The sequence below is a fragment of the Canis lupus genome, chromosome 16 (genome assembly GCF_003254725.2).
Source record: "Canis lupus dingo isolate Sandy chromosome 16, ASM325472v2, whole genome shotgun sequence".
Lineage (NCBI taxonomy): Eukaryota > Metazoa > Chordata > Mammalia > Carnivora > Canidae > Canis > Canis lupus.
In genome coordinates, this window is record NC_064258.1 from 1218022 (window position 1) to 1236716 (window position 18695).

At 69.1% G+C, this 18695-nt stretch overlaps 1 protein-coding gene across 3 annotated transcripts in view; it reads right to left on the reverse strand.

Moving 5' to 3' along the window:
* Positions 1-18484, reverse strand: part of ADCY1 (adenylate cyclase 1) — a 102327-nt gene extending 83843 nt beyond the window's left edge. For all 3 annotated transcript variants that reach the window (XM_049094884.1, XM_025433830.3, XM_049094885.1), the window contains exons 1-2: positions 17831-18484; positions 1023-1172 (exon numbers count right to left, since the gene is read on the reverse strand). In XM_049094884.1, coding sequence (XP_048950841.1) covers positions 1023-1172; positions 17831-18484 — 804 coding nt within the window. The remainder of the gene's footprint in view (positions 1-1022; positions 1173-17830) is intronic.
* Positions 18485-18695: the final 211 nt, after the last annotated feature.

An 18695-nucleotide genomic window follows, 5' to 3' on the forward strand; every position in this document is an offset into this window, starting at 1 on the left:
AGTCCATCCAGATACGCACACACAATCTAAGCATACGTACGTCATCTGCTTCTAAACCACAACCTACCTTCACTGTAAACACTAGGTATCGTTATAGTATCTATAAATAAACACACGCGTGTGCATGTTTTAGAAGGACAGCCCGTACCCCACGCCCTGCGTCTGCGATACGGTGGGCTCTCACGTACGGAGCAATCCCACCCGCCACCCCACAGAAACAAGGCTCAGCACCGACGCTGCGGGGAAGCCTCGCCGGGGGCTCCCAGCCCACCCGGCACCCCTGATGGGGATGAGCCCGGGGACTCCGGGCAGTGCGCACCGGTCCGGCTCGCCGTCTAGGTGGGGGTGTGTGGTCCCGCGGCCCCAGGAGGCTGTGGCAGGGGCCGGGCAGGGGGCCCCCCAGGTTCACAGCCGAGCTGCTGGCCAGGGTTACCGTGACAACCACTGTCATGGGGACACCCTCGGGTCTGCAGAGCTTTAGCCTCTGGCCGGCGGGTCAGGGCCCACCACACCTGCGCCAGGGCCGGTCAGGACCTGCCTCACCACCCCCCCACCACCCCGGCTCCAAGGCAGTGGATTCCAGCTGGATCCCACCCAACCTCCCCCCCACAGGTGAAACCCCCGCCCTCCGTGCCGGCCTTGGAGCAGCTCAGCCCCTGCAGGGCAACAAACCCACGGGGCGAGCTCTGCAGCTCGCCCTGCCCCCTCCCAGCCCTACAGTGTCACCTGGGCACACCGTCTGACCAATTGGGAGACTGACGCTGGGGCCACAGAAGGTGGCAGGTCCTCCCCCTCCACGTCTACGGAGTCCCCACTGCCGCTGCCCTGTCTCCTCTTCCTGAGGCCCCTGAGCATCTCCACCCCGAGCTCCGTGCTCCCCGCTGGGTGCTCCCGGCCCTGCACCCCGGGCCCACACTCCGCTGTCTGCACCCCCCACACGGCCCCATGCCCCCAGCTGTGCTCCCCACCCTGTGTCCCCCGCTGGCCCCGTGGCCCTGCAGGTGAGAGCCCCCCGTGCCCACCTGCTTCTCATTCTCGTCCTCCAGCCTCAGCCGGTCTTCAATGTAGCTGCGGGCCTGCAGGAAGGCTTTCCTTTGGGAGCGCTCGGCCAGGACCCTCACGAAGACCCCGTACATGTTCACGCTGAGGAAAAGCAGGGCGTTGGCTCCGAGCTGGAAGGGAGAGAGCACAGGGCACCTGACGCGGGGGGCGCGAGCTCGGCGGGGCTCCTCAGCCTCCACACCCAGCCCGTGTCCCCACTGGACTGCCCAGGTGGCCGCGGGTGCCGGCGAGGCTGCTTCCCGGACCAGGAGCCGGGGCGGCAGGTGCACCCCTCGTCCCGAGTGGGCCGCTTCACGCGGTGGCAGCACAGCACGCAGGGAGCTCTCCGTCCCGGAGCCAGGCTCACCTGCCGCGCTCTCCTCCCGGCACCGGGACGGCATCCCCTACACGCCGCGCAGCCAGAAAACCGCTATCCCGCGAGCATCCCCGGGAGCCGCCCGAGTCCCCGTGTGACCCGCTCCCCGCCCTGTGACCGGCCCGGCCATGCTGCTGCGACCCTGGTCATCTCCAGCCCCAGGAGCCCACCGCTGCGCCCTCGCTGGAGCGCTCCTAGCCTGAAGCAGGCTTACAGCGCCGGGGAGGTGCTTCTGTGGTGCCTGCAACAGCCTCCCACCGGGCCCAGGGGCAGCAGGGGCGGCGCGGCCGTCGGGGGCCCGTGCCATGTCCCAGGGCGTCCGCTCAGGCCACCTGCTCAGCCGGGGCTCAGCTCGTGCCAGTTGTTCCTGAAGCCACGAGTCGGGGGAGGCGGGCAGCGCGGGTGCGGGAGGCCACGGACGGGGTTCTGCAGGGTCAAGGTGCTTCACGTGCCCCAGGCGCCGTCATGGGCGCCTTTCCACCCCCACACGCTGACAGGTCCCTTCGCAGAGCACACGTCTTTTCCGGGCCGACACACGACCTGTCTGGCCTCTCTGTGCCCCCGCCTGGCCTCGACCGCACGTGTGGCAGCAAGGGGACCGGCGAGCCACACGCCCTCCCAGCCCGGCGCCCCACAGCCCCCACGCGGGCACCCCGCTCAGAGGCACAGAGTGGGAGGTCGGGACCCCACGGGCTGCCCTGCCCTGGGCCAGAGGCGGGACACGGGCCAGCAGGAGGCCGTCGGGCCAGGGGAGAAGCGGACAGCAGAGCGGCGGGGCCCAGGTCCCCACCCTACAAGCACCTCATCACTCCTTCCCTTCCCCCCCGCCACGATGATCCACCAGGGAAACTGAGGCCCCCTGGCCAGTCAGCCCCATGAGCGCTGGTGAAGCTGTCCGCGTGCAGGAGGAGTCCGTGTCCAGTGGGCCGGGGGTGGGGGGCTCCTCTGCCTGGCGCTCTGCATGCACCCGGCCCGGGGCCTCCCTGCACCCCCACCTGCCAGCCGGCGCTCCCCTCCCTCCTGGCGTCGCCCACACCCCGTGGTCGGGCACAGCCCTGCCCGGCGGACTGCAAGGCGCCATCAGCATCGGCCAGGTAACCAGCCACCAGTGATGGGGGTGATGCCTGGAGCTCACCTGCCGACAGGTATGACCGGAGGCAGAGGGAGTTCACATGGGGAACTGTGGGGGGTGGGGGACACCCCACCCGAGGCCAGGGCAGGGCGTATCAGGGTCCAGACGAGCACTCCAAGACCCACAGGTCAGCAGGGCCACAGGGCAGGGGTCAGGAGCCACAGGGCCGGCCAGGGAGGGCCCGGCGTAATCTGCTGCCTCTCTCGTCTGGCCTCTGGGTCCCCGCCAGGACGCCGGCCTGTGGAGGAGGGCGCCCCGAAACCCTGCTCGCCCATGCCACCCCCTCCCCCCATGAGGAAACCCAGCCCTTGCGGCTGCCCCATCCCTATGCCCACTCGGGTCCCCGGCGCTGCCCTCCTCGTTGCTCCACGGCCACGTCAGAGCAGCCATGCCCACTGCTGCCCCACCTGGCACCTGGCGCAGGCCGGGCTGGGCCACAGGAGCGGGGCATCCGCACCCCTCATGCACCATGCTCCGGCCTCCCTTGCTGCAGCGTCCCCCAGGGGGGCTCCAGGCAGGGGTCCCAGGGAGCGAGGCCCCTGCCCTGGCCGCTTTTGGGCCACTGCCCCAGTCATCACCTGTTGAGCGGTGGCACCTGGCCGCACATCCACAGGGGTTCCCGGCAGGTGACTGGTCCTCGCTGCCCCCACCGTCATCACCACCAACGGACACAGCGGCGCTCAGGACGTGCGGCCCCGGGCTGAAGAGACCTGCACACTCTGCAGCCCTGAGCTTCTGGCCTCTGCACACCTGCCCCACGCCCCCGGCCTCCTGTACCTGCCCCACACCCCCGGCCTCCTGTACCTGCCCTCACCCCCGGCCTCCTGTACCTGCCCTCACCCCCGGCCTCCTGTACCTGCCCCACACCCCCGGCCTCCTGTACCTGCCCCACGCCCCGGCCTCCTGTACCTGCCCCACGCCCCCGGCCTCCTGTACCTGCCCCACGCCCCGGCCTCCTAAACCTGCCCCACGCCCCCGGCCTCCTGTACCTGCCCCACGCCCCCGGCCTCCTGTACCTGCCCCACGCCCCCGGCCTCCTGTACCTGCCCCACGCCCCCGGCCTCCTGTACCTGCCCCATGCCCCGAGCCTCCTGTACCTGCCCCACGCCCCCGGCCTCCTGTACCTGCCCCACACCCCCGGCCTCCTGTACCTGCCCCACGCCCCGGCCTCCTAAACCTGCCCCACGCCCCCGGCCTCCTGTACCTGCCCCATGCCCTGAGCCTCCTGTACCTGCCCCACGCCCCCGGCCTCCTGTACCTGCCCCATGCCCCGAGCCTCCTGTACCTGCCCCACGCCCCCGGCCTCCTGTACCTCCCCACGCCCGGGGCCTCCTGTACCTGCCCCACACCCCCGGCCTCCTGTACCTGCCCCACGCCCCGGCCTCCTAAACCTGCCCCACGCCCCCGGCCTCCTGTACCTGCCCTCACCCCCAGCCTCCTGTACCTGCCCTCACCCCCGGCCTCCTATACCTGCCCCACACCCCCGGCCTCCTGTACCTGCCCCACACCCCCGGCCTCCTGTACCTCCCCACGCCCGGGGCCTCCTGTACCTGCCCCACACCCCCGGCCTCCTGTACCTGCCCCATACCCGTGGCCTCAGCACACAGGCTCCTCAGGACTGCCCCGCCCTCCACTTTCCAAAGCCCACACTGCACTGGACACAGGGCCCTGTCAGGGCCTCGAGGCTACAGGTGTCCCGCCCTGGAAGCCCCACTCCGCGTTCTCTCCTCCTCCCGCCCACCCCCTTCCCACTGCTCTCCTACTCTGGGAGAAACACACAGTCCATGTGACGGGCCCTGCTCGGTCCACTCCAGGGCTCGGGGTGCTCCTCGTGCGGCAGGAGAGTCCTGCACTCGCCCCGCCTTCCTCGGGGCCCGCACCTGCCACCCAGGCCACAGGACCCCCTCTGCCCTCCGGCTGGGACCCGCGGGCTCCGCTGCATCCCCCTCGGCAGCTGACACACCGACCTGCGGTTCTTCCTCTCGTCTGAGGCTCCTGCCTCCTCTCCGGGCCCCTGCTGTCCCGGCCCGTTCTGCGCAGTCCGCAGGCAACACCCTGGGAAAGGCCCCCGCCCCCTCGGCCCCCCCCAGCCCACCCACCCTCGCGGCGGCCCAGGCTCTGCCCAGGTCAGGTCCCAGCACCCAGCACCCCTCCCTCCCCGTCCCTTGGGCCCATGCACATGCCTGGGACCTCTCCACTGACAGCACCCATCCCCCCCCCCCCCCACCTCTGCACTTCATGTGGGACCCCACCCCCAGACCAAGGAGCCACACCTCCAGCCTGGCCCCGCCCCAGCCCCCTGTGCCCCTCCTGCCCTGCTTGGGACAGACCCCCGAAGGGCCCCCCGACCCCTCCCGCTGCTCCCCCCAGCAGACCCCTGAGCCTGGGATGAGCCACTCGCGAAACGGGCACCCTGGTGTTTGCTGAATGAATAAAGAAGGGCACGTGGGTAGTAGGGGCAGATGTGTGCCACCACCTGCTCCCCGCTGTCCCGGATGAGACCCCACGAGACGTTTCCCAGTCCTCACATCTGCGGTCAGGTGGGTGGGTGGGCAGGGACCCCAGCTGTCCCATGACCCACAGGACATACAGACGCAAGGCCTGGAGGCAGCCTGACGTCTGAAGTGACGAGCTTCTGGAGCATGCTGAGCCTGGGGGGAGGCCGGGGGGCGCCACGGGGGTACGGGGACACGGCCTGCACACACGTGCATTGCGGACAAGGTCTCTGAGCCCCGGGAACAGCACTGGGGGAGGGGACAGGCCCACGTCCCTCCCAGGCACTCCCTGTCTGTCCCCATCAGGCCTGCAAGGCCAAGGAGCCTCTGAGTCCACTCGCACCCCAACCCTGCCTACGTGGGCCGCAAGGACAATCCCAGAAGAGCTCTAGGCCTGTGCCTGCTCGTCAGGGTCCGCCGGCAGCCCGAGGCCTCTCTTGGCTCCTGAAAGCACCAGCACCCCATGGCCCTTCCTCACTGCGGGGGGGGGGGGGGGCAGGGTCGGCGTGGAACTATCCCCAGTGCTCTTCCTGACTCCTGATCCCCTGGGTCACAGGTGGGAGAAGATATGGTCCCTGTGCTCAGCCCACACCCCACCCGGGCTCCCCGCAACCCCGCCTGGCCTCCCTTACAAACGTGAGACAGAGCTCGGGCTGAGGAGCGTGGGCGGGCTCTCACAGCTGGTGCGTGAGCAGACTTGGGCCTGTGTGGTCTGGGCCCAGACCCCTCACTGCGCTCTCCCGCTGGGCCCTGCTTCCAGTGAATCCTCCGGACGATCACTGGCCGCGAAGTCAGAGGCCCGGGTTCAAATCCAGCTCTGCCCACTGCCAAGGGACCCCATGCAAATGGGACCACCACCCTCACCTGCAGGGTGCTGACGTGGGTAACACCCCGCCGTCCCCCTCTCCCTGACACTTCCCAGTGAGTGAAGAAACCAACAAGGAACTGCTCCACCACAAACACCGTCTCCTTCCATAATCAGGGTGTCACCAGCCGGAATCAAATCTGTAGACATACACGCCCTATTCAAAACATCCACCCATCCATCCACCCACTCACCCAGCCATGGACTCACCCAGCCACGGACTCACCCACCAGCCCACTCAACCATTCACCCACCCATCCATCCACCCACTCACCCATCCACCCACCCATCCACCACTCACCCATTCATCCACTCCCTCACCCACCCACTCACCCACCCAACCACTCACCCATCCACTCACCCATCTATCCACCCACCCACCCATCCACCCACCCATCCATCCACCCACTCACCCATCTATCCACTTCCCCATCCAATCCATCCATCTACGCATACATACATACATCCCTTACCCACTCACCCATCCATATCATCCATCTATGCCCTCCCACCCATCCATCCTCATGCACTCAACCATCCACCCACCGACCCATCCATCCGCACCCACCCATCCACCCATGCACCTATCTATCCGCCATCCATCCTTGCATCCGTCCATCCACTCAAGCACAACAGGGGCAAGGCTTTGGATCTGTGTCCACTCCAGGATGGGCTGGCAGGGCCTCCTCGCCTTAGATGGGCCAGGTGGCTCCAGGAGTCCCGGGAACCTCAAAGGACAACAAGGGTGACAACCGAACATCGACGTCAAAGCACTTCTGGAGGGGACGACGCATGCGAGAGCTCTGGCTCGGAGGCACACGGGGCCCACCCCAGTCCACACGGCGCAGCCACGCACATCCGCTACAGAGAAGACCCCTCCGTCAGATAGAAGCTGAGGCCACAGTCGGGATGATCTGTCCAAGGCGAAGCTGAATTATGCAAAGTGGGAGCGGCGCAGAGCTCACCGCCCGCCCCGCGTGGGCACCACACCGACACCCGTGCGAAGCGTCCGGGGCCAGTGTGAAGCGGCGACGGACGTGGCTCAGGGGGAAGCCGCCCCTGGCCGGGGAGGCAGCGCCACTGTGAAGGACCAGACTGAAAGCCGTGAGCCGGGGCACCTGCCTGCTGCAGGAAAAGCAGCCACAGCGCTGCCGCGTCTCCTGCCCTCGCACCTGACCGCAGAGGACCAGAAGCGTGCTCTTGCGCTGCCTCGGCTTCCAGGAAGCCCCATTCCTGCTCCGGGCAGCTCCACTGAGCGCTTGGCTCATCAGCGGGGCACGCAGGCTGGAGGTGCAAGGGCCACACGCAAGGCCAGAGCGGCGGGGAAAGCCGCCCAGGGCGCCTCCTGCATGGCGGCGAGGCGCAGGAATGGGTCGAAGCAGACCCCTGCCCCGTGGACCTGGGCAGATGCCAGTGGGACAGGCACGGGGCGGGGGTGGGTGGGGGGTCACCTGGAGACGAGTATGCATGGCTGGGCAGGCGCACGGCCCTCTGCCCCCGGGTGAGCAGCCAATCCCCACCCCACAGCGCCCCCGGGTCCTCACGCTGCCCTGGGGCTCCCGGAGCGGGGGCGGGCGCCTTCCCCTTGCTGCTGCAGCACGGGCTCCCTGCCCCCGGGGTCACGCCCCGTCTGACGCACACCTACTCCAGAAGCCACGGGCTGCACCACGCACAGAGTGACGCCGGCCGTGCCGACCACAGGCATCACCTTGAACCTCACAACCACTGACAAGTCTTGAGACCAAGAACTCAACCACAGAACACGCTTTCAAAGCCAGGAGCCAGGGTTCGAGGCCCGGCAGGAGGGCGGCCGCCCCCAGGAGGCCGGGCAGCGGCAGCAGAGCCAGCACCCTGCCAGCCCGGAGTGGCGGGAGTGTCTGCAGACCCACTGGGGACACGGCGACCCGGGAATGCAGGGGGCCAGGCGCCACCGCGTCCAGATTGCGCAGAGCCTGAGGCACAGCCTGCCACCCCACCGCCCACACCTAGCGGCAGGATGCGGCTGTACAGAGGCTGGCACACAGCCCGAGTGCCCGCCCCAGGCCCCGCACAGCCACCTCCAGGTCCAGGCACCGGGCGGGCCTTGGGGTTCCACGGCTCCAGGGTGGCCAGGCTCCTTGCCAGTGGGGGGCTGGCCTTGGCCTCACCCTCCCCTCGTCCTCCGTCCAGGACAAGAGTAGAGGCTGGGAGGAGGGGGGCCAGGCCCGAGGGTGAGGGGTACCTGGCGGGGCGGCGGAGGGGGGACCACCCGGAGGCGGGAGCAGGTGCTCTCGGGACAAGGGGACTGGGGATAAGGACCCAGCGGCAGGTTCTGGGGTGTCAGGAAGCGCACACAGCGCGGGACTCCACAAAGGTAAGCCGGGTGTCGAGGCTCCTGGGCTTTGGTGAGGGGTCTACACGGCAGCAGAGGCCCTGGCCCTGGGCCGGGCACGAGGTCTGGAGAGGCTCAGCGTGGGTGGAGGGAGCTGGGGCCGGCACCCACCAGGAGGGGGTGGGCTGCAGCTGCTGTGAGCTTCCCAGAGATGAAGGTGACCACAGGCTGCAGGGTCAGGGGTGGGAGAGGGGGAGGCGTCACTGGCCCAGGTCCCGCGCTCGGCCCCTTCCCAAGCGGCCCAGCCCCTGTGCCCACCGGGACAGGGACAGGCTGTTCACACACGGGGAGAGGCGGCTAGGGCCAAGGTCACCAGGTGGGCTCTCAGGACAGGTGAGTGAGACGCCGTCCGGACAGAAGGGCCGTGTCCGAGGGGAAGAGCCCAGCCCGGGGAGCCCCAGGCTGCTTCAGAGGGGGCCCCGGGGGCCGCCACGGACGACAGGGGCCAAGCACATGACCAGCCCAGCCTCCCCGGTGGCCACACTCGGTCGTTACAGTGGGGCGGGGACCCGGGAAGGAAGCTCCCAGATGGCCGCGTGCATTCTCAGAGGGGCCCCTTGGAAGGGGAAATGGAACACAGAAAACAACCCCAACTGGGAAGGAGCACCTCAAAGCTTTGCTGTTCGCTGCTCCCCGCCAGTCACTGCCCCCTATACCCTCTGGTCACCGCGCCTCACGTCCGTGGTCTCCAGGATGGCATCCCCATCCCTCAGAGGCCGGGGCCCGGCCCACGTCTCCAGGCTGACCTCTCCCCTGTCCCATCTCCCCATCGGGGCCCCGGGTGGACACACACGTGCTCGTGCCCCCACCAGGCCTGCATCGTGCCGCTCTCCCTCAGGACTGTGCCTCCCACGGCAGCCTCCGCCTCAAGGATTTCCCTCTGACCACTGGGCAGCCTCCTGACCCCAAGCCCGAGGCACCCCAAGATCCCCCCTGTTCAGCACTCAAACCTCTGTGCGGAACACCCGGGTTCCATCCAGCCGCCGCCCGCGCCACCCAGCACAGGGCACCGGCCTCCGCGTCGGCAGCTCGGCCACCGCCCGAAGAGGGGGAGCCCTGCCCGCACACGAGAACCCCCACCTCACCGGGCGCACCCCCTGCGCCAAATCAACGCCCCGCCCGGGCCTCGCCAAGTCCCGTGTTTCTGGTCGGGGCCCCCCTGACGGTGCCCGCACTGGGACCCACCCAGTCCTGCCTGCGGGTGCGGGGTGCTCCCCGCGGGGTGCTCCCTTTCCCACGTTGCTCACGGACGTGTTTCCTAACGCGACCGCTTGCCACCTTCTCTGTGGTGGAATTAAGAAAAGCGTTCTGGGACGAGCAACCCCTGAAGGAGGAAAAGCGGAGAGGACAGGGACAGGGGTAGGGGCTGCCCCTGGCCCCAAGAAAGCGCCCTGCTGGCCGCGCTCCAGCGAGTTTCAGAGTTTCCGTAACAAAAACAAAACAAAAACGGGTTTCTTAACTACAGATTCTGGGGGGGAGGAGGCTGTGAGCCCCTGCTGTCGGGTTTCCCACACGTGATGCTGAGGACCCCGGCCGCAGCCACCACCGTGAGCGGCCCATGCCCAGGGGCCCGGCAAGCACCGCGCCGTTTCCTGTGCGCCCTGGCGGCTCTCCCGGGGGGATCCCGGCGTGAGGGCCTGCCCGCCCCGCTGCGGCTCCCGGGCCTCCACGCGTGTCCCCGCCGGGCCGTGGAATTGCAGCCGCCGACCACAGCCCTGGGACATCTCGAGGCCTCCGCGTACCTTCGGGCCGGTGCCAGCGACGGCAGCCACAGAGGCGCTCTCCAGCCCCTGCCCGCAGCGCCCCTAGGCAGCGAGCCCCCCGCAGCCCCCCGGGGCGCCGTCAGCCAGGGGGACGCCCCTGAGGTCAGCAACACCTGCTTCCAAGTAAGGACCCGGACGCACGGTTCCCGGAGCCCCCCTGAGCAGGCGTTCGGTGCAGATGTGCGAGGCAACCTCCGAAGAGCCCACAGTCACGCGGGCACAGGGCCCTAGGGAGACTGCTGGGGGGGGCGGCCCCCCGAGGCCGTGGGCGCCCCGAGGGCCAGGGCAGGGTGCAGGCCTGGCTGCCGGCCACACTCTCCTCTCCCGGGCGTCGGGCCTCACGTCCCCACACTGGGGCACACGGTGCCAACCAAGAGGCTGGTCCGTGCTTCGGAGGTGGCCTCGCTCCTGGAGACCGGGGTCCGCATCACCCAAGGAGACTCCCGCTCGGCCCACTCGGCCCCGCAGAAGCACCACTGGTGCCGCTGCACACCCATGAGCGCACGCCCACGCACCCCTGCTCTGCAGCACGACGCCGGGAGGAGGGGGGCTCCCGGCCCTTCCCGTGACCCCAACACTCCCCGGGCCACAGCCCCTGTCCTCAGGTCCCCCGCGTGGATGGGCACCCTGTGCCTGTGTGCAGGGGATCCTCTCACAGACGTCCTGTCCTCCCGTCCCACAGGTCCTTCCATGGGCGCCCTGCCTCACCCCCGGGTCCTTCCATGGTTGCCCTGTCCCTGCTCCACCCCTACGTCCCTCCATGGACACCCCATCCCCCCTCCACCCCTGGGTCCCTCCACGGGTGCCCTGTCCCCTCCACCCCCAGGTCCCTCCATGGGCGCCCTGTCCCCCCAGCCCCCGCCTCCCTCCATGGGCACCCTGTCCCCTCCACCCCCAGGTCCCTCCATCGGCACCCTGTCCCCCCCCACCCCTGGGTCCCTCCATGGGTGCCCCGTCCCCCCCGCCCCCAGGTCCCTCCATGGATACCCTGTCCCCCTGTCTCCTTCTCTGGGATCTCCTCCCTGGGGATCCCTGAGCAGCTTGATCAGGACGCTGGGCCTGAGCAGCCACACTGCCCACACAGTCACCGTCACCGTGGGCCGCTCCTACCTGGTCAGGCTCCCCGTCCAGCCCTGCTCCCCACCAAGGGAAGCGCCCCTAACTGCAGACCTAGACCCAGGACAGCCATACTGCGGTCCCTCCACCCAAGCTCTCGGCCCACAGACACTGCAACAAGCCCAGAGCAAGGTGGGTCCTGGGTGCTGAGAGAGAGTGAGCAGCCTCAGACCCAGACATCCAGACCTGCAGGTCCTGGTGGGCCTCAGGGCTCCGAATGCTACCAACACACGCAAGTGTGCACGCAGCAGCCTCACAGGGACAGCACCGGGGAGCAGCGAGCCCTTCTCTGATCAGCAGGGAGCCTTCCTCCGGGCCTGAGGGCAGGAGGCAGCCTGGACACCAGCAGCTCAGAGATCACAGCAGGTCCCACCACCCGCAGTCCAAGAGCACAGGCTCCAGGGGCCAGGAACACAGGAGCATCCAGGGAGGGTCCTGACGCCCCCTCGGCCCACGCATTGGGGAGCAGAGGGTGGGAGCTTCAGGGACATGGCCCCAGGCTGGGCAGGGGTCCCGGCCCTTGTCACTGACCCACGTTCTGCAACCCCGACCCCCCCCCCCAGACGAAGCCCAGGCTGGTTCACTTTCTGGGCCGTCTCTGAGGCCGCTCAGGGTCACGAAGCTGGAGGGCCCCGGGTCCCATATCCTTCAGGTAAGAACGCGGCGACATCAACACGGGAATGATGTGTGGGGTGCGCAGCGTGTGCCTGTGTGTGTACATGGGGGGGTGTGTGAAGGCGGACAAGTGTGAGGACATGCGGGTGAAACGTGAGGGCATGGATGTGTCTGCGGGAGGAGTCAGTGCGTGTGTGCATGCGTGTACACGGGCCACACGGGGGGCCGCACATGCCCAGCCCTACTAAGCGGGCAAGGTCCTTCCTGCCCGCCTGCCCAGCCCCACGGTGTGAACCGAGGCACCTGGCGCCGGGCGACACGGGGTCTGTCCCTTCTGCCCCAACCCGACCCCCCTGCCTGGCGGGCAAGTGGACCACCTAAGCCCTGAGGCCACGGACATAGGCCTCCGTGTGGCTGCCACCGCGGGGCACCCCGGCCGCACTGCAGGAGGGGGAGAGCGCCGACAGCACAGCCGGAGGACACAGTCTGGACAGTCTGGCCGCCACCAGCCGACGGGGCGTCTCTTGCATCACTCGACCAAGCCCAGACGCGGGGACACTGAGTCAGAGAAAGCTGGCGGGTCACAGACCCTGAGCAGTAACAAGAGGCGGCTCTCACCTGGCCGAGCGCTGGCCCCACGCCCGGGGCACAGGAAGCTGCACGCGCTCCTACAAAGCCCCGGAGCCACCCCAGAAGAAACCGAGGCACAGGGTAAGTACCCACAGCCAGGAGCTCCAGCACCCCTGCACACCGGCCCGCCACGCCGTCTGAGTCGGGAAACGGGATGAGGACGTTTCGGGCTGAGTCTGCAGGGACACAGCACAGATTGTCTATCCCCCTGGGAGATGAGCCCTGGCCCTCGGGACCTCGGAGAGGGGACAGGAGACGGGCATCGCCCAAGAACAATCGCCTCTGGGCAGGTAGGTGGCTGGGCAGCTCCACAGCAGGTGGGGGCAGTGGCAAGCAGACATGTCCCCAAGGATGCCGCTCTGGTCTGAGCCAGGCACAGCACCCACGTCCACTCGTGTGACCCCTGCTCCCCGCTGCATCCCAGGAACCCCCAAACAGAAACCCGATCAGACCACTCTGCTAAAAAGACTAGCAGAGTGGTGGAAAGGGAGGTGGGCGGGGGGTGGGGTGACTGGGTGACGGGCACTGAGTGGGGCACTTGATGGGATGGGCACTGGGTGTTATGCTATATGTTGGCAATTTGAACTCCAATAAAATATAACTTAAAAAATAAAAATAAATAAATAAAAATAAACAAATAAAAAGGCTGGCAGGGCCTCGGCATGGCTTTCCAAAGAAACAGAAGATGCTCCATGTGCCCTGCAGCCCTCACCTGCCCTTTCTGGCTCGCCCGCCTCCCGGGCTGAGCCTGACCCCAGGCCCCGAAGGCTGCCCTGGGCCTCATCTGTCCAGCCTGGAGCACACGGGCCTCAGGAAGCCGCCCTGAGCCCTCCGCCCCCGCCCCGTCCCCTTCTCGCACCTCTGAAGGTCACAGGCTCCCCGGCACAGGCCAGCGTCCCCCCACAGACAACTTAAGTAAGTTCCTAGAGGGCAGGGGGTCTCGTTCCCACTGGGCCCCCAGCCCCTAGCCCAAGGCCTGGCACCCAAGCGTGGGTCACAGAGCTTCCCAGAGAAGGCGGCACAACCAGGACAAGTACTGAGTCATCACAGCTGTCTGCCCAGCCTGTGCCCTGCGCCCCCACCAGGTCCGCAGGTGGGGCCAGACTCCAGCCCTCACAGTCCCTGGGGCTTGTGGAGGCAGGTCCCATCCCTGGCACCTGCAGTCCCTAGGCCTGCCCCGAGCAGGTGCAAGCCCTGGCCTGAGGCCAGGATGTGTCCCCTCAGCGTGCCGGCCCCCTGCCCAATTCCTGCTGCCCTGGCCCGGGCCATTCCCGGGCTGCTTCAGGTCAGGGCCAGCCGCCCTGGAGGGAGGACAGCAGACCAGATCCTGGGGAGGGGACCCGAGGACCAACGGGGCAGATGTGGGAGTGTCGCCTGTGAGGAATCAGGTGTCCCGGTGGGATTCCCCCTGGACACGGCCCTGGAAGCCTGGAGGACACCCCGAGTATGCAGTGATGGGAGGCTGAGCCCTGCCCAGCGACCAGAGGCCTAGGGAAAGGGGGTCCAGACCAAGGAGGCTGCCTGTGGGCTCCCTCCTCAGAGGCAGAGAACCGCACTCCCCGCCCCCACACTGCCCCGGAGCCAGGAGGATCCCCCGCCTCCCTCCCCCTTCCAGCCCCCACCCAGCAGCACCTGTCGGCGGCCTTGGCAGGTGGAGGCACCAGCAGGTGAGCCAACAAGGTGAGGAGGCCCAAGGAAATGGGGGAGGAGGACGGGCGTCCCTGCGGGGGGAGGGGCCCCGCTGGTAAAGCGCTCGGCTGCGGGGGCGCAGGGCCGCAGGGGCGGGGCCTGTGGGGGGAGGGGCGGGGAGGCAGAGCAGGGGCGGGGGTACCTAGAGGAGGCAGGGGGAAGGGGTAGGGGGAGGCGGTGCTGGGGCGGGGAGGGCACCTAGAGGAGGCAGGGGGAGGGGCCCGGGACGGGGGCGGGGCGGGGGGTACGTAGAGGAGGCAGGGGAGGGGCCAGGGGGGGAGGTCGGCGCGGGGTCCTGGTATGGGGGCGGCGGCCGCCGGGGATCAGGGAGGCCCCGGGATGGGGGGCCGAGGGGGCGGGGCCGAGCTGCGGTGGAGGGCGGGGCGGCCGGCAGCGGGACCCAGAGCAGGGCGGCCCGGAGCGGGAGGGGGAGCCGTGGCTCAGGCGGGCGCCCAGGGGTCCCGCGGGTACACCTGGGCACACCTGGGCCCGGGCCCTTCTGTACGCAGCAGGTCGCCAGGGCGCCGGGCCCTGAGGGCGGGGACAAGCACCCCCCCCCAGTGGCAGCACGGGAGCTCCCCACAGAGCTCGGGCGACCCAGGAGCTGGGAACCCGCCAAACCTCACTTCCCCAGGTCAGGGTGCCTTGTCCTGTCCTGCACGCGGCCCAGCACCCGGGACAGGGGGACACGAAGTACCTGTCACCCACACTGACAGGCCACCGAACAAGGCCATTCTGCACACGGCAGTGGGCCCTGGACGCGTGCAGGAAAACCCAGGCTCTTGCTCCCCCCTGGCCAACAAGTGGTCATTTGGGGCCCTGGGGGTTGAGGCCGCAGGGGAGGAAGCTGGAGGAAGGGAGGAGGCTGGTGCCCATAGGGGCACAACACCAGGCACCACGGGAGTGGAGGGGGTGGGGGGGGCAGAGACCCCCCCCCCCAGCTGCTCCTCTGCAGACAAAGCCCGATGCCCCAGCCACCACTCCAAGGCCAGGACCTGGGCACGCACACTAACCCTACTTCCCCACCACTGCCCCCCCCCAAACACAGCCACTCCCTCCTCGAGCTGTACCCCTCAAGGTCCCGAGTGCCACCCACCGCCAGGGAGCAGGGGTCACATGCCTGATGTCTCCCTCTTCCCCCCACCAGCCCCCCACGTCCTAGACCCCCCAGACGCCCCTGAGCAGGCCTCAAGGGTTCTGCAACATGTGTTGGTTCCCCCACGTTGCTGGAATGAATTTCTGCGCTGTGTTTAGATACAACGGGGAGTGGGGAGGGGGGCAGGAAGTGGACCCAGTCTGGCCTGGCCGATATTTACAAGGCTCCTCCTGGGGGCTGGGGAGGGGGATGAGACTGACTCTGTCCCTAAACTCCTTCTGCCAGAGCTGAGCACAGCAGCAGGCGCCCCTCCTGGGGAAGGGCAGGACCCTGTATTTCAACTGTCCAGTCGGGGCGCTCCTGGGTGCTCTCAGGCCGGGCCAGCCTGGTGCCACAGGGTCCCCAAAGCACATGGTTACATCCCAGAGCTCCGCACACCAGGGCAGTGCAAGACTGCTGCAGGAACCTCCCTGTGGAGGGGCCGAGGCTCGGGGGCTGGGGCTTGACCCCCCCCATCTCAGCGCCCCCAGCAGGACTGGCTCTCTCCCACCGCACTGACTCAGATGGCCTCAGTCACCGTCCATCACCCGGGCCTCCTACAGCCTCCTGTGGGCCTCCAGCTGACGGCCTGCGAGGCCTCTGCTTACCCCAAACCAGATCCTGAGGAATATGGGGCTGTGGGCATGTGACTGCACCACGGGGTAGCAGGGAGGCTGCGGAGCAGTAGAGGAGGACCCGCTTGGCATATATGGCTCCCACCTTCCCCCCTGGCGTCCAGGCCAATCTGCAGACTGCACCCCAGGCCCCCCACCACATGTGTGTCTGCACCCATCCTGTCCGTCTGCCCACATCGCCACCACCAGTAGTGATGCCTGGACTTGGACGGGAACGTTCTAAGGAAGCCAAGAGAACTGGGAAGTGGCAGGAGACTCTGCATATGTGCTTTCCCAGCAGGTTTCCACCTGCTTGGCAGCTCTGCAGGTAGGGAAACCGAGGCTCTGTGCAGGAAAGTGTGCCTTGCCCAGTGAGCCGGCAGCAGCCAACCCCCAAGGTGCACGGCTTCAGGACAGGCTCCCTGCCTGGAGGATACAGGGGCTCGTCTTATCCTGGGGGCAGAGCTCCTTGTGCCCGAGGCACCTTCACAGACTCCAGCCTCTCCCTTAATTGTCTAGAAGGAATGACCAAAAACTGTATAAAAATTGTACCCCCCCCCCCAGAAAAACCAACAGTGCGGCCTTTCATTGAACCAGCTGAACCCCTGGTACACCAGAACCCAGAGCTGCCCTGGCCCTGGGCCTGCCTGGCCAGGTCGGCTCAGGCTCCCCCCACCTGGAGCCCACCTGGCTTCGGGCCACCACCTCCCAGTCCCGGAGGGGAGGCTGTCCTGCGGGGGGCTCCCCTCGTCAGCCATGATGGAGGGGTACAGTGGCACCCCCGAAGGACAGCCAGCAAGGCTACAGGCCGCCGATAAGAGGCAAGCAAGCAGGCGGCCTGCTGCAGAACCCTCCAGAACAGAACCCCCCTCCCCTCCCTCAGGTCCTCTTCCCCATTTTCTCAGCCTCACCTCTGACTTGGCCTACACCCCTATCTCCCTCCCTCCTCCCACCTCCACAGCTCCCTTCCCCCGTCCCCTTCCCCCCAGCCTCCAGCACATGTTGACCTCTGTGGGCCCCGAAGTGCTCCTCCAGCCAGAGTCTACCCTGTGCATCCACGGCCCCTCTGACCATGTGCACCCCTGTCATCACCATCCTGGTCCCCTCACCTCTCCCTTCTTCTTCCCAGCTCTTGCCCTGTGCAGCCTCCCCTCCTCCCCTCATCTCCCCCATCCCCTCTATCTGCCACGTTCTCTCCACACGTGAGCTGCCCCCCCCCCCCCCCCGCCCCCATCCTCCTGCCACAAAGCTGCTGCTGCTGGAGGCAGAAACCAGGCCCTTCCTAAGGTCCCTCCAAGCCCCAGTGGGCCGGGTGGAGCTCCACCGCCCAGACAGGCTCCGGGAGCCCCACAGCGCAAAGACCTCTGTCTGGGTCCCCAGAGTCCCCGGCTTGGGAGGAGCCCCTGGGGAGCGGTGGCGCCTGGTCCTCCCAGCGGCCCCGCTGGCCCACCTGGAAGGCAGTGACAAAGTTCAGCTGCCGGCAGCCCCGGTCAGGTCCCAGCAGGGTGGGTGGGGACAGCAGGGACCGGAGCCCTGCTCGACCTTGGCAAACCCGTTTTTCTACCCGGGAGAGAGGTCCACCATGAGCACGAGAGAGACTGGAGGGGACCCGAGTCCCCGGGGTGCCGCAGGCTGGGAGGGGGCTCTGCTCGCGCACTACGAGGTCCGGGCACACTGGAGCGCACCCCGAGCCCGCGCCCACTTTCGTTCCCCCCTCCCCTCCCGCGGGAGGGATGCGCGGCGCCAGGAGCGGCCTGACTCGGGTCAGTTCCCGGCCGCGCGGTCCCGGGTCCCCAGCCCGCAGGTCCCCAGCCCCGGTCCCCAGCCCGGCAGGTCGGGCAAGCGCCGGCCCCGCAGCCCCGCCGCGTCCTCGGCGCGGGTGACCTTGAGCGGCCCCTCCCCCTCCGGGCCCACCGAACCCCGCGCGCCGCGTCCCGGGTGCCTCCGGGCAGCTGAGCCGGGGGCGAGGGCGCGCCCCGGGCACTCACCGTCCTCCAGAGGCGCGGGCGTTTGGCGGGCGCCAGGGTGGCGGTGATGAGCAGGTGCGAGGCGGCCACCGCGAGCCCGAAGCCGACGGCCAGCAGGCTGCGCACGGGCAGCAGGGCGTAGGACACGAAGGTGACCAGCAGCAGCTGCCACACGCCCTGGTCGGCGGCCGCCGCGCCCGCAGCCGCGCCGGCCGGGGTCCCCGCGGGGCGGCCGAGCGCCAAGGGGCAGCAGAGCAGCGCGAAGGTGAGGCTGAAGAGCAGCGCCAGCTGGCCGACCTGCCGCAGCTGCGGGCCCCGCAGCGAGCGCACGTTGGTGACCACGAGCAGCGCCAGGAAGAGCGCGCAGTGCGCGGGGGGCGAGCCCCGGGCCAGGCCGCCCGCGGGCCCCGGCGCGCCCAGCAGCTCGGCCAGCGCCCGCGCGCCCGCCAGCGCGCTCAGCACCGCCAGCGCCTTCAGCGTGGCCGCCTGCTCCAGCCGCAGCGTGTAGCCGCCGAACAGCGCCTCCAGCTCGGGGCACGCGAACGCCTCGCCGCACGCCCGCAGCCCGCGCCGGCCGCCCGGCCCCGCCGCCCGCTCGGCGCCCCCGGGCTCGCCCGCGCCGCCGCCGCCGCCGCCGCCTCCGCCTCCGCCTCGGCCGCGCGGCGCCCCCGCCATCTCAGCGCCATGCGGCGCGGCCGGGGCCGGGGCCGGGGCGGGCGGGCGCGGGCGGGAGGCGCGGGGCGCCGCGGGCACACTCGGGGCGCAGGCTGCCCCGCGCGCGCGCCCCGAGCGCGTCCCCTCCCGCCGCCGCGCCTGCGCACTGCGCCGCCCGCCCGCCCGCCCGCGGTCCCCCGCGGTCCCCCCCGTCCCCCCGCGGCCGCCGCCG